This window comes from Meles meles, chromosome X (assembly GCF_922984935.1).
Source record: "Meles meles chromosome X, mMelMel3.1 paternal haplotype, whole genome shotgun sequence".
Classification (NCBI taxonomy): domain Eukaryota; kingdom Metazoa; phylum Chordata; class Mammalia; order Carnivora; family Mustelidae; genus Meles; species Meles meles.
The window spans coordinates 77,918,673-77,934,753 of NC_060087.1; the positions used below are offsets into that span (position 1 = coordinate 77,918,673).

Sequence of the window (16,081 nt, forward strand, 5' to 3'; positions counted from 1 at the left end):
TCCTCTATACCAGATCTTCTATTGGGCTGTTTTCAGAATTTGGCTATTATAGACAATGCTGCTATAAACATTAGGATGCATGTATCCCTTTGAATTAATATTTTTGTATTCTTTAGGTAAATACTTAGTAGTTTAATGGCTGGATCATAGGGTAGTTGTATTTTTAATTTTTTGACCAGCCTCCTTACTGTTTCCCACAGTGGCTGTACTAGTTTGCCTTTTCACCAACAGTGCATGAATGTTTCTTTTTTGTTGTGTAGTTTTTACATTTCCATTGTCAATACTCTAGTATAGACCTCATTCCATTTGGGGATATGAGTTGATAGACTAATTTGTGCAGCAAATAGAGTTCACTGGGTTTATTTAAAATTCAGGAAGCCAAAGTGAGTAAGGGAAAGCAGAAAAGAAAGGATAGAAGTGTTAAGAAAGTTAGTGGGAAGTGTAGAGGAAGGAAAAGTTTTACTGGACCTCTCAGGTTCCCTGGCTGGCTCTGAAAATTAAATGATTGCCAAATCATTAACTTGAGAAAAAACATTAAATTTTTGCATATACATGGGTAACTTTACAAGAAAATGAAGACCCAAGTCAGTGACCAGAGAAGAAGCTTTTGTATCTTTTATACAAAGAAATAGCAAATTTGTAAAGAATTGACAAGAGAAAGAATTTTGGGGTAAGGGTATTATGCAGTGAAGAAGTAACTGGAATGCTAAGGGTTTAGCAAGGTTTTTCATACAGCCTTCTAGGCCCTAAATTCCTTCTTTCTGGTGATAAGATTGTCTTCCCTCCTCTTGGTACAAGAAGGGTACCTTTCATAAGGGAGATCTATGTCCTGCTTTCAGGAAAGAGGGGTAGGTGAGAGAGTGAGGTTTTTCTGATTCCTTCAGTTTAAACTTTTTTAGTATTTTAAAGACTCATTAAAGATATTTAATATCTTAAAGACTCACTCCCTAGAGTACCGTATTTTTGGGTGGTATGTCCTGAACTCCATCAGAAACAATCTTAAAATGGCCAACCAATTCATTCATGTTGTATAAGGAAGTACATGAGGGTAACTAAGGACTGTTATTCCCAAATTAAAGTTGAATGGCATCATTTTTTTTTCCAGGTGCTTGCTTGATTGCTTGCTTGCTTGCTTGCTTTCTTTCTTTCTTTCTTTCTTCCTTTCTTTCTTTTTTTTTAAGATTTTATTTATTTATTTGACAGACAGAGATCACAAGTAGGCAGAGAGACGGGGGGAAGCAGGTTCCCTGCTGAGCAGAGAACCTGACCTAGGACCGGATCCCAGGACCTGAGATCATGACCTGAGCTAAAGGCAGAGGCTTAACCCACTGAGCCACCCAGGCACCCTCCAGGTGCTTTCTAATATTTGTATTTTGTATCAGGCCAAGTGTCAGTTAATAATTTCTTTATATTTTGAAGTGCGTGTTTACAGTTCTGCATGTCTACAAAACACAGTAATGAGTTACAGTATGATACTGCTCTCTATCAATGCTAAAGAAGTAACTTTTATTTATTGGTATATGGGAAGCAGAAAGAAAGTATTTTCTTGGACGTATCTAATGTTTTATCCAAAGTTTCCCTTGCATTGATGATGGAATTCATAATAAATATATTTTTTAAAACCTTACTGGTACTGATTTTACTTCTGAATGTACACAATGATGACATTTTTATAATTTGAGCTTTTATCCAATATGCCTTCATAAAGCAAAATAACCAAAAAAATACTCACAGTGCTAATTGATAGTTTTTATATAAGTTGTTGATAATATAGGTGAATGGGAGGTATGTAAGGATTGGTAAATGCTGGATTCCAGGGGCACCTGGGTGGCTCAATCAGTTAAGCGTCTGCCTCTGCTCAAGTTATAATCTCTGGGTCCTGGGATCAATTCCCACATCAGGCTTGCTTCTCAATGGGGAGTCTGGGAGTCTGCTTCTTCCTTTCCCTCTACTCCTTCCTCCCACCCCTCACTTGTGCTCACTCTCTCTTTCTCTCAAATAAATGAAAATCTTGAAAAAAGAAAGAGAAATGCTGGATTCCAGTCATAGTTTTGCCATTAGCAAGGTATGACTCAAGATGCATAACTAAAATTCTTTAGTTTATTCATTTGTAAAATAAAGAAACTGACATGAGGTTATTTACTCTGATTTCATGACCAGTAAAGCTATTCCTATCATTGCCTGTTCTTCCATGGAGGTTTGTTTGTAAAATGAAGACAAAACAATGTTGTTAATTTAAATTGTTCATGTTTGTTATGGTTTTTAACTTTTCCAATTGTGAAAAGGAACTGTGGGCAATTTTGAATAAGGCCAAAGTTACTTCAGCAATTATGCTTTCTTTAAAAAGAATTTATATGTTCTGAAAGACTTATCAAGTGTAAATATATATATTTTAGGAGTAGCAATATTTCTAGATTTGTCTGAAAATGAATGAAGGCCAGGTCAAGTATGGTAGAAAGCTATTCTCTTTCTTGGGAACTTTATACTGTATTATAGTTCTGTAAAATGGGTTTTGTCAGTGTGACATGTACGTGTTTATTACTTTTATTTTGTTGTTAATTGATTTATATATTTTTTATTATGTTCAATTAGCCACCATATAGTACGTCATTACTTTTTATTTATTTATTTATTTTTTCAGCGTAACAGTATTCATTGTTTTTGCACAACACCCAGTGCTCCATGCAAAACGTGCCCTCCCTATTACCCACCACCTGTTCCCCCAACCTCCCACCCCTGACCCTTCAAAACCCTTCAGGTTGTTTTTCAGAGTCCATAGTCTCTTATGGTTCGCCTCCCCTTCCAATTTTTTTTTTTTTTTATAAACAGATAATGTATTTTTATACCCAGGGGTGCAGGTCTGTGAATCGCCGGGTTTACAGACTTCACAGCACTCACGATAGCACATACCCTCCCCAATGTCCATAACCCCCTCCCCCTCTACCAACCCCACCTCCCCCCAGCAACCCCCAGTTTGTTTTGTGAGATTAAGAGTCACTAATGGTTTGTCTCCCTCCCAATCCCATCTTGTTTCATTTATTCTTCTCCTATCCCCCTAACCCCCCATGTTGCATATCCACGTCCACATATCAGGGAGATCATAAGATAGTTGTCTTTTGCCGATTGACTTATTTCACTAAGCATGATACCCTCTAGTTCCATGCATGTCGTCGCAAATGGCAAGATTTCATTTCTTTTGATGGCTGCATAGTATTCCATTGTGTATATATACCACTTCTTCTTTATCCACTCATCTGTTGATGGACATCTAGGTTCTTTCCATAGTTTGGCTATTGTAGACATTGCTGCTGTAGACATTCGGGTGCACATGCCCCTTCAGACCACTACGTTTGTATCTTTAGGGTAAGTACCGAGTAGTGCGATTGCTGGGTCATAGGGTAGTTCTATTTTCAACATTTTGAGGAACCTCCATGCTGTTTTCCAGAGTGTTTGCACCAGCTTGCATTCCCAACAACAGTGTAGGAGGGTTCCCCTTTCTCTGCATCCTCGCCAGCGTCTGTCATTTCCTGACTTGTTAATTTTAGCCATTCTGACTGGTGTGAGGTGATATCTCATTGTGGTTTTGATTTGTATTTCCCTGATGCCGAGTGATGTGGAGCACTTTTTCGTGTGTCTGTTGGCCATCTGGATGTCTTCTTTGCAGAAATCTCTGTTCATGTCCTCTGCGCATTTCTTGATTGGATTGTTTGTTCTTTGGGTGTTGAGTTTACTAAGTTATTTATAGATTTTGGATACTAGCCCTTTATCTGATATGTCATTTGCAAATATCTTCTCCCATTCTGTCAGTTGTCTTTTGGTTTTGTTAACTGTTTCCTTTGCTGTGCAAAAGCTTTTCATCTTGATGAAATCCCAATAGTTCATTTTTTCCATTCCTTCCCTTGCCTTTGCCGATGTTCCTACGAAGATGTTGAATAGCAGTGGTGATAATGGACATCCCTGACGTGTTCCTGACCTTAATGGAAAAGCGTTCAGTTTTTCTCCATTGAGAATGATATTTGCGGTGGGTTTTTCATAGATGGCTTTGATAATATTGAGGTATGTGCCCTCTATCCCTACACTTTGAAGAGTTTTGATCAGGAAGGGATGCTGTACTTTGTCAAATGCTTTTTCAGCATCTACTGAGAGTATCGTATGGTTCTTATTTTTTCTTTTATTAATGTGTTGTATCACATTGATTTGCGGATGTTGAACCAAACTTGCAGCCCTGGAATAAATCCCACTTGGTCCTGGTGAATAATCCTTTTAATGTACTGTTGAATCCTATTGGCTAGTATTTTGGTGAGAATTTTTGCATCTGTGTTCATCAAGGATATTGGTCTGTAGTTCTCTTTTTTGGCGGGATCCTTTTCTGGTTTTGGGATCAAGGTGATACTGGCCTCATAAAATGAGTTTGGAAGTTTTCCTTCCATTTCTATTTTTTGGAACAGTTTCAGGAGAATAGGAATTAATTCTTCTTTAAATGTTTGGTAGAATTCCCCTGGGAAGCCGTCTGGCCCTGGGCTTTTGTTTGTTTGGAGATTTTTGATGACTGTTTCAATCTCCTTTCTGGTTATGGGCCTGTTCAGGCTTTCTGTTTCTTCCTGGTTCAGTGGTGGTAGTTTATATGTCTCTAGGAATGCATCCATTTCTTCCAGATTGTCAAATTTGTTGGCGTAGAGTTGCTCATAGTATGTTCTTATAATTGTCTGTATTTCTTTGGTTTTAGTTGTGCTCTCTCCTCTTTCATTCATGATTTTATTTATTTGGGTCCTTTCTCTTTTCTTTTTGATAAGTCTGGCCAGTGGTTTATCAATCTTATTGATTCTTTCAAAGAACCAGCTCCTAGTTTCATTGATTTTTTTTCTATTGTTTTTTTTGGTTTCTATTTCATTGATTTCTGCTCTGATCTTTATTATTTCTCTTCTCCTGCTGGGTTTAGGGTTTCTTTTTTGTTCTTTCTCCAGCTCCTTTAGGTGTAGTGTTAGGTTGTGTACTTGAGACCTTTCTTGTTTCTTGAGAAAGGCTTTTACCACTATATATTTTCCTCTCAGGACTGCCTTTGCTGTGTCCCACAGATTTTGAACCGTTGTGTTTTCATTATCATTTGTTTCCATGAATTTTTTCAATTCTTCTTTAATTTCCTGGTTGACCCGTTCATTCTTTAGAAGGATGCTGTTTAGTCTCAATGTATTTGGGTTCTTTCCAAATTTCCTCTTGTGATTGAGTTCTAGCTTCAGAGCATTGTGGTCTGAAAATATGCAGAGAATGATCCTAGTCTTTTGATACCAGTTGAGACCTGATTTTGTACGCAGCATGTGATCTATTCTGGAGAATGTTCCATGTGCACTAGAGAAGAATGTGTATTCTGTTCCTTTGGGATGAAATGTTCTGAATATATCTGTGATGTCCATCTGGTCCAGTGTGTCATTTAAAGCCTTTATTTCCTTGTTGATCCTTTGCTTGGATGATCTGTCCATTTCAGTGAGGGGAGTGTTGAAGTCCCCTATTATTGTATTATTTTTGATGTGTTTCTTTGATTTTGTTATTAATTGGTTTATATAGCTGGCTGCTCCCATGTTAGGGTCATAGATATTTAAAATTGTTAGATCTTCTTGTTGGGTAGACCCTTTGAGTATGATATAGTGTCCTTCCTCATCTCTTATTATAGTCTTTGCCTTAAAATCTAACTGGTCTGATATAAGGATTGCCACCCCAGCTTTCTTCTGATGCCCATTAGCATGGTAAATTGTTTTCCACCCCCTTACTTTAAATTTGGAGGGGTCTTTGGGTCTAAAATGAGTTTCTTTGAGGCAGCATATTGATGGGTTTTGTTTTTTTTTTTTTCCATTTTGATACCCTGTGTCTTTTGATTGGGGCATTTAGCCCATTAACATTCAGGGTAACTATTGAGAGATATGAATTTAGTGCTATTATTTGCCTGTAAGGTTACTGTTACTGTATATTGTCTCTGTACCTTTCTGTTCTACTACTTTTAGACTCTCTCTTTGCTTAGAGGACCCCTTTCAATATTTCCTGTAGAGCTGGTTTGGTGTTTGCAAATTCTTTCAGTTTTTGTTTGTCCTGGAAGCTTTTTATTTCTCCTTCTATTTTCAATGATAGCCTAGCTGGATATAGTATTCTTGGCTGCATGTTTTTCTCGTTGAGTGCTCTGAATATATCATGCCAGTTCTTTCTGGCCTGCCAGGTGTCTGTGGATAAGTCTGCTGCCAATCTAATATTTTTACCATTGTATGTTACAGACTTCTTTTCCCGGGCTGCATTCAGGATTTTCTCTTTGTCACTAAGACTTGTAAATTTTACTATTAGGTGATGGGTTGTGGACCTATTCTTATAGATTTTGAGGGGGATTCTCTGCACCTCCTGGATTTTGATGCTTGTTCCCTTTGCCATATCAGGGAAATTCTCTATAATAATTCTCTCCAATATGCCATCTGCTCTCCTCTCTCTTTCTTCTTCTTCTAGAATCCCAATTATTCTAATGTTGTTTCGTCTTATGGTGTCACTTTTCTCTCGAATTATCACCTTGTGGTCCAGTTGCTGTTTGTCCCTCTTTTGCTCAGCTTCTTTATTCTCTGTCATTTGGTCTTCTACATCATTAATTCTTTCTTCTGCCTCATTTATCCTAGCAATGAGAGCCTCCATTTTTTATTGCATCTCATTAATACCTTTTTTTTATTTAAACTTGGTTAGATTTTAGTTCTTTTTTTTCTCCAGAAAGGTCTTTTATATCTCCAGAGTGGTTTTCTCTAATATCTTCCATGCCTTTTTTGAGCCCGGCTAGGACCTTGATAATCGTCATTCTGAACATAGATCTGACATAGTACCAATGTCTGTATTGATTAAGTCCCTAGCCTTCGGTACTGCCTCTTGGTGTTGGTTTTTTTTTTTGTTTTTTTTTTTTTTTTTTTGTGGTGAATTTTTCTGTCTTGTCTTTTTTCCAGATAAGCGTATATGAAGGAGCAAGTAAAATATTAAATGGGTTTCAAAGACCCCAGGAAAATGCGTTTTAATCAAATCAGAAGAGACCCCAAATCCGGGGGGGTGGAGAAAGGGGATAAAAAGAGGTTCAGAAAAAAAAAGAAAAAATTAAAAAAAGAAAACAAATAAGGAAATAATATAGAAAAATAAATATATATTAGATAAACTGGTTTAAAAATGTTAAAGCAGAAAAGGGTAAAAGTTAAAATTTAGCAGAAGAAGAAAAAAGAAAAAAAATTGAAAAAAAATTAAATTAACTCGAAGTCTAAAGAATCATGGGGAGAAAGCCATGAATTTGCTGCTTTGCTTTCTCCTCGTCTGTAATTCCAGTGCTCTACTTGGTATTGAACCTGCTCTACTTGGTAGGTGAAGTTGTTCCTGGCTCGATTTCTTCTTGATCTTCTGGGGGAGGGGCCTACTGTAGTGATTCTCATGTGTCTTTTCCGAGGCGGAATTGCAACGCCCTTACCAGGGTTCAGGCCAAGTAATCCACTCGCGTTCGCTTTTGGGAGCTTTTGTTCCCTGAATGCTTTCCGTAGAGTTCCGGAGGATGGGAATGAAAATGGTGACCTCCCAGTCTCCGTCTGGTAGGAGCCGAGAGCTCGGGGCCCCACTCCTCAGTGTGCCCTCAGAGAATAGCGCCCAATCACTCCCATCTCCCTGGCCTCCGGCCGCGCTCCGAGCTCACCCAGCCTGTGACCGGTTCAAGGTAACCCCGAGCTGAGAGCTCACTCCTCGGCTCTGTCCTGTAGCCGGCTTTCACGTTCTAAAACCTGTAAGCTCTGTGACACTCAGACACTCCCAATCCTTCTGTGACTCCGCGGGACTTGGGCCACGCTGACCCCGAGTGGGCTTCACCCTGGTTTAGCCTCTGGAGCAATGTCCCTTGGTGGAACAGACTTTTTTAAAAGTCTTGATTTAGTGCTCCGTTGCTCTGCCGCTTGCCAGGAGCCGGCCCTTCCCCCTGCAGTCTATCTTACCGTCGCTTTGGATTCACTTCTCTGCCAGTCCTACCTTTCAGAAAGTGGTTGATTTTCTGTTTCTAGAATTGGTGTTCTTCTTCTCTTCGATCTCCCGTTGGATTTGTAGGTGTTTGCAATGTTTAGATAAGCTATTTAGCTGATCTCCTGCTACCTGATGTAGTCTCAGCCTGCTACTTCTCCGCCATCTTGACTCTCTCTCTATATATGTTTTTAGTGAATTAAAACCAAGAAAGTCATAGCATATACAAGTCCATGTTATGTTTGTTTTTAACATTTTATTTTTTATTAGATGTATAAGTTGATAGTGGAAGTATTTATGAAGTTGATTTAGTTGAACAAATATCCTTTAAAAATGCTGAAAATAGGGGTGCCTGGGTGGCTCAGTGGGTTAAGACCTCTGCCTTCAGCTCAGGTCATGATCCCAGGGTCCTGGGATCGAGCCCCACATCGGGCTCTCTGCTCAAGCAGGGAGCCTGCTTCCTCCTCTCTCTCTCTCTCTGCCTGCCTCTGTCTTCTTGTGATCTCTGTCTGCCAAATAAATAAATAAAATCTTTATAAAAAATGCTGAAAATACTTTTTCTTGGCTCCTTTTTGGGGATTATTGATTCATGGACTGAATGTATGATACTGTTTGCTTTGAGTAGTAAATTGGTCTTAACCATGTTGGGACTCTTTTTCTTTCTCATCAATATGTATAATCTAAGTTTTGTTTTAATTGCATTCAAAAACATTTCTTTGGAAACATTGGTGTTAAAATGAGAATGAGAGTTGCTAGATCGGAGATGGGTGGGTGGATGAGGGAACTGGGTGATGGGCATTAAGTCGGGCACTTCAAGTAATGAGCACTGGGTGGTATATACAACTGATGAATCACTAAATTCTACCCTCTGAAAGTTAGACTATCGTATATGTTAATTAAATTGATTTTACGTTAAAAAAATAAAATGAGATATTTCTTGCTATTAGAATGTGTTAATACCAACCTGTCCATATGTTGTCTACAAGAGACCTGTTTGGAACCTAAGGATACACGCAGACTGAAAGTGAAGGGATGGAGAAGCATCTTTCATGCCAGTGGGCCTCAAAAGAAAGTTGGTGTAGCGATTCTCATAACACATAGTTTAGATTTTATTTTATTTTTTTAAAGATTTTATTTATTTATTTGACAGATGGAGATCACAAGTAGGCAGAGAGGCAGGCAGAGAGAGGAGGAAGCAGGCTCCATGCTGAGCAGAGAGCCTGATGCGGGGCTCGATCCCAGGACCCTGGAATCATGACCTGAGCTGAAGGCAGAGGCTTTAATCCAGTGAGCCACCCAGGCGCCCCGATAAATTAGATTTTAAACTAAAAACTGTAGTTAGAGATAAAGAAGGATACTACATCATTCTTAAAGGGTCTATCCACCAAGAAGATCTAACAATTATAAATATTTATGCCCCCAATATAGGAGCAGCCAACTACATAAGACAACTGTTTATCAAGATAAAAAGTCATATTGATGAATACATTAACTTGTCACTCTCAGAATGTGTTAATACCATTTACAATAATCTTTTCTTTTTAAAAAAGATTTTATTTATTTATTTGATAGAGAGGAAGAGATCACAAGTAGGCGGAGAGGCAGACAGTGAGAGGGAGAAGCAGGCTCGCTGCTGAGCAGAGAGCCCGATGCGGGGCTCGATCCCAGGACCCTGAGATCATGACCTGAGCCAAAGGCAGAGGCTTAACCCACTGAGCCACCCAGGTGTGCCCCATTTACAATACTCTTTAATGTTTTTATAAAACAAAATTGTTTCAGGACTTGTAATTTTACCAACATTCTGAATTCCCCCAGGAAACTCTAAGCTATCATTCATTTTATTGATATTCTGGTGATTTGGGTTGTGGTATGAGATTACACATGGGAATAGTACACCATTAGAGAGAAATCAAATCCTTTGTACAGAACACATAACTCTTTATTTTAGCCTTTAGCACTGCACAAGCTGGTAAAGGGATGACATGACAAATATTGGACTCCTGTATGTGAGACCAATTGCCTTTACAGCTTATGGGACTCACGATAGAACTTTCTTATTTTAGCTTTAAGGCTTTTGAAAGACAGACATGAATCTGGACAGTCTACTCATTAGTGTAATTGTAGTCACTGTTTCTTATATCTGTATTGTGTAGAGTGTACTGAACTCCTCCATCCACTAAACCTTTGTTTTTAAGTTATATTTGCATGAACTGTCACTAAATAATTCCACATCTGAATCTGTAATTTATATATCAAATGTTGAAATTTTGGGAAACTGTGAAGGGTTTTCCTTTACATGTATTTGTGAGAGAGCAGAATCTCTTTCTGTCGTACAATAGGTACATTTATAGTATTTTCCTTTTTTTTTTGACCTGGAAAGCTAGAAGTGGGGAGAATCTTGCTTTCTCTTAGAATCTTCTGGTATATTTATTAAATATGTTTTTACCCCCTTTGATCATGCTGATTATTATAAGTGGGGGCCTTTAAAAACAAGAACCTCAGAAGTTGTGTACTTGGAATAGACTTCTGTTTTGGAATCTTAATATTTTTTGGTATAATTCCTTCTCAGGATTATGCATGAGTTATAAATAGATTCATTCCACACTCCCTTTCCTGTTACCATTATAATTTCCATGTCTATTCCAATGTGAATTAGCCAGCTCTAACTATAATGAAAAATAAGTATATGCTAAGTTGAATAGTAACAAGTTAAACATGTGATGCCATGCATCAAATATTTATGTATCTATTTTAAAAATTTCAAAAAAGTATTTATTTAAGTAATCTCTACACTAGATGTGAAGCTCAAGCTTATGACCCCAAGATCAAGAGTTGTATGCTTTTCCAACTGACCTAGCCAGGTACTCCATCAAGTATTTAAATTATGAAATCATTTTTTTATCAGTGGGAAAGGCTTAATGTCTGTTTAGACTTTTTTACATATTTCATAGAAGTTAAGCTGCTTTTCAATAAATCAGTGATGAAATGTTATTGTTTTTATATTATTGAAAAGGAGTCTTTAATTTATGCCTAAAATTCATACTGTAATTTGGACTAGAACATTGAAAGAACAGCGAAATTTTTCTTTTTTAACACATTCAGAAGTTTAATACAGGTTTCACTATGGTGTTCCATGTACATTCATTTAATAGTCACAAAGACCGTAGGGGTTATAGGCACTATTTTCATCCCTACTTTGAGGATGACAAAATAGGCTCAGACAGTTTAAATAATTGATTAAAAATAACACAGCTAGAATCTCATAGAGATGGGATTCGATCCTAGATCTTTTTCTAAAACTTACCCATTTGAACATGCCACTGTGTGGTCTTACAGCATGTTCCTTTGATGGATGGGGGGATATTTTCCTGATCTTTGAGTACACTTGGGGAAAGGTCTTTAATTTTTAACTTCCTGAACAATGGACCGAATATTGGACTTCCTGATAGATACAGCCAAGCCTTTTATACTTAATCTCAGAAGATACTGCCCTATTTGGGTTTGTTCTCTTGCTCCCTAGATAATCTTCCTGTTTTCTTTTTCATTCTTCAGATCTAATCCTGGCCTCTTGCTCACTTACAAATGAATCGACCTGACTGAAATTTCTGCTCTTTTTGTTTGGTGGTTTATTTGTTATACCTGGCACCCTCACAAGTGATGGCCAAAAACATCATCTTAGATGTATAGTATGTCAAGACAACTCTTTGACTTAGGTAACTTAATGACATAAAATCACCAATATGTTAATACCTAAATAATGTGATACTGTAAACTATATAGCTTATGTACAAAAGTAAACAGTATAAGCTACATTCTGGCCTTATTCTTTTCAATAGGCTGCCTTATCTAAATCTCAATTGGAAGTTTTAGTGGGAGTCTCCAGCTATCTTTCCTTAACAGTATTTAGTAGATTTCTTATAAAGCTTAGGACTTTAAAATTCAGTAAAAGCATGGGCTAAAAATACCTTGCCTAAATGAATGAAGTAAGCTATTAAATGAAGCAGAGCATATGTTTGTGTGTCTAAACATAGATATGATATAGATACTATATAGATAGATAGATAGATAGATAGATAGATAGATAGATAGATAGATACAGATAGAATCTCCGTACAGTTGTGGAACTAACCACTAATTCTTCTTTAGTGAAATATTGGTGGTGCCACAAGCAGATGGTTTTATAGAAAATCATTTTCTTGTCCTATTAGTAATTTCTAGTGGTATGTTTTAAATAAATACGGGCTTTGGAGTGAGACATGGGTGTGAGCCCTAGAACTGATATTTACTTGCTGAGTGATGTTTGGCAAGTTACTTTACTACTTTGCTTCTCAGTTTATCTGAAAGCAATTTTCAGAATGGCTAAAGTTAAAAAAATGACAGTGGGAGGGGCACCTGGGTAGCTCAGTTGGTTAAGTTCTTAATTTTGGCTCACATTGTGATCAGGGTGATGAGATCGAGTCCCACTTTGGACTCTGTACTGGGCATGAAGCCTGCTTAAGATTCTCTCCATCTCCCTTTGCCCTTCTCTCACTCATGGGCACACTTGCATGCTCTCACTCTCTCTCTCTCTCTCAAAAAAAAATTTTACAGTGTGAAATGTTGAGAACAATTTGAATCAAATGGAGCTGTTTCACTTTGCTGAAGGAAGGCCAAGTGGGATAGCCACTTTGGAAAGCAGTTTCTTAAAAAGTGAAATATATATGTACCATGAGACCCAGGAGTTCCACTCCTAGTTGTTTTCCCAGTAAAATGAAAATATATACTTAAACAGATACATGTGAATGTTTATGGCAGTTTTATTTCGTAATCATCAAAACCTGGAAGCATCAATTGATGAATGGATAAAAACGCGAACTGTGGTATATCCATACAATTAGAATGGACTACTGATATGTGCAACAAAATGGTTAAATATCATAATATTCATGGTAAGTGAAAGAAGCCAGATACAAAACTTGCATACTGTATGATTCAATTTCTAATGATGTTCTAAAAACAGCAAAAGTAAGGTCACACATCAGACAAATGTTGCCAGGGTGCTGGGAGTACGGAAAAGATATTGACTGTAAAAAGGAATGAGGGAATATTTTGGAGTGATGGAAATGTCGTGTATATTTTTTTATTGGAGATTCCATGACTATACATTTGTCAAAATGATGAATTTTACTGTTTGTAAATCTTATTTCCTTAAAAAAGAAAGGAAAAACCCTTATGTTTCAGAGTGGTTATGGAAATTATAGCTGCATCCCTTCTTTTTAACCTATCGAGTGTCATGTTACATAATTATTTAATCCCTCTAGTAACAGGCTCCTTTTGGTGCTCCCATTCTGTCCTAAAAGTCCTGAAGACTCTAACTCGGCCTCCTTTGCCCATTGGCCTAAAATATTCTCTTAAGACTTTAAACTGCCTACTTGTTTAATAAAAAAGGCCTGAATATCACACTTAGACTTCATGATGTATTCCATTTTTTTTCAGACCAGTAGTAATTTTCACTGCTTAAAACCACAATATCATAAAGTACACAATTTGAAGAAGTCTGGGATGTATGGGTGACTACTTTTAAGTGAACATATATAAATCATATTCCTGTACCACTTTCCTAGACTAAGAAAGAAATAACTCTAATAATTTTAATACCACTGGGTATAAAAAGAAGATGACTGATATTTAGAATCTTAAAAAAATGATTTATAAGTGTTAAATTTAAAGAATTCATATTATTTTATCTTCCTAAATGCCAAAGCAGATACCAAGAGCTGTTTATACAAATTTATTCAGAATTTCTGTTATTTTAAGGTTGCTGCTATTGTGTATTGTGATTTACTGGTGTCTGCTGACATATTATGCTTACAGATGATGTTTTTCTTTTCTTCCACCACCACCCCACTGATTATGGAAAGTCTTTAGAGAAAATAGCCCATGGTACTGGTTGATTACATGCCTTAATTGAATAGTAGCTTGCTGCCAATTATCTGTTATTGCTGCCAAGTATACTATTATTAATAGTAGCTTGCTGCCAATGGCCATTACAATGCCCATTGGGTTTTTTTAAATTCATTTCCACTATGGAAATTAAAGCAGAATTTGTTTAAAATGAGGTTCCATATATATTGTGGATGCAATTGATTCTGAATATTTGAGCCATTTTTTAAAAAGCTGGAAAGGTAGATTTAGGCTAGATCAGAATGTTTGGTTGAGGGACTTGAAATGTGTTAGGTAGTCCAGTGGAAATTTTTGGACATATGGCTGGTTAAATGCAGTCTAATCCAGCCTTTTGTAAAATGAAAAGAGAAAAGAATGGGTTGTAGAGACCCTATTTGAAAGACTTCTGTCACATTAAAGAAAAGGTAACTAGGGCTAATCTAGAATGTTAGAATCAATGAAAAGGAGGAAAAGGGGAAATGTGTGGGAGTCTTTCTAGAAGTAGAATATTCATGACTGGATGACAAAGTCAAATCAAGCTCTATGTGATCAGTCTTCAGGCTTTTACACACACATGGGACTTCATTTCCTGCCATTCTTCTAGGCCTGCTTATTCCACTGCAGCCACACAGGTCTCCTTACAGTTCCTGGAATCTTTCAAGCATAGTAGCTACCACTTCTGTACTCGATTTTTCCTTAATCCTTCTGCTATGAAAGTCCTCACTTCCTTGAAGGCTCTGCTCAGATGTCACCTTATCACTCTTCCCCGACTACATATTAAAAAAATCACATCCTGGCATTCATTATTTTATTTATCAAAGTTGAATTTTTTTATAGCACCAAAGTACTGACATTTTATTATATACTTGCTTATCTGTTTCTCTTATGTCTCCCTCTTTGTAGATAGTAAGCTATATGAGTGTAAAGCCTTCTTTTTTCCCCCTTTTATATCTCTGTCACCTAGAACATGGCTGGTACTTAGTAGGTACTCAGTAAATATTTGTTGAATCAATGAACAGAATAAATACAAAGTTGATTGAGATGGAGATCAAAAAATTATGAAAATATTTCAGGTCTGAAGGATTCAGAGAATAGTGGTGTTATAAACTGAGTATGGAAGATTGGAAGAGGAGTTGACTGAGGGTAACAGAGACACAGGGGAATATAAATTTGGCTTAAATCAGCTTAAGTATTTGATGCTGGTGAAATAACCAAAGCAGTTCTGTGGAATGGGCAATCTAAAATGTGAATAGAAGTCTGGCATTGAGGTAAAGATCTGAGTCATCTTCATAGAGTGAATACTTAAAGTAATGGAAGAGTGAAAAAATGAGAAGTGATATAAAGATAGAATTACCCAATTTGAAAATTAACATTTCATTTTGGATATTTAATGTCTTAAAGATACAAACTTATTTATACATATTTTTTATTTGTTTCATAGCTGGGTTAACAACTTTGGCCACGAAGGTCTTGGACTCTTATTGGATGTTCTGGAAAAGCTTCTGGACAAGAAACAGTAAGAATAAACATGAAAAAAAATCACTAAAGGGAAAATTTAAAATTTTTTAAGCACAATATAACATGTTTATTTTGCTTCTATTCAGGCAAGAAAATATAGACAAGAAGAATCAGTATAAACTTATTCAGTGCCTCAAAGCATTTATGAATAATAAGGTAAGTATTATTTATTTCTGCCTGTCACAAAAGGAGAGAACTTGTTCAACAGTATGTGAAAGTATGAAGCAGACAGTGTAGTAGGTGCTTATTCAGTTTTCAGAGGTTCTTTATGATACAAATTATCATAGGCTTCATTGAAATATTATTTAAAATATACTTTGTTTCACAATATGTTTACTGGTAGGTTTTTTATAATTATGGAATCACAGAAGTCTGTTTCCAAATTAGATACTACTTTTTTTTTTCTTTCATGGTTAAATGTTATATGTTGAATACCATTTTTACAGTGTTTTTATTCCATCGAAAAGGAAAATTCAAAGCTATGGTTTGACCTATTTGTTAACAGCTTTTATAAGGTTAAAATTTCTATTTTATGTTCAATTAGTATCTGTGAGTTGATGCATATAGAAGACATTTTTGGATGATTTCAAGGGTTTTTTGTATATGTATACCGGTTGTAGTATTAGGGACTTTCTGAATT

At 36.6% G+C, this 16,081-nt stretch overlaps 1 protein-coding gene across 3 annotated transcripts in view; it reads left to right on the forward strand.

Moving 5' to 3' along the window:
- The window catches only part of DIAPH2 (diaphanous related formin 2), a 1,125,504-nt gene that overhangs the window by 311,062 nt on the left and 798,361 nt on the right, over positions 1-16,081 (forward strand). For all 3 annotated transcript variants that reach the window (XM_045995095.1, XM_045995096.1, XM_045995097.1), the window contains 2 exons: positions 15,365-15,439; positions 15,528-15,597. In XM_045995095.1, coding sequence (XP_045851051.1) covers positions 15,365-15,439; positions 15,528-15,597 — 145 coding nt within the window. The remainder of the gene's footprint in view (positions 1-15,364; positions 15,440-15,527; positions 15,598-16,081) is intronic.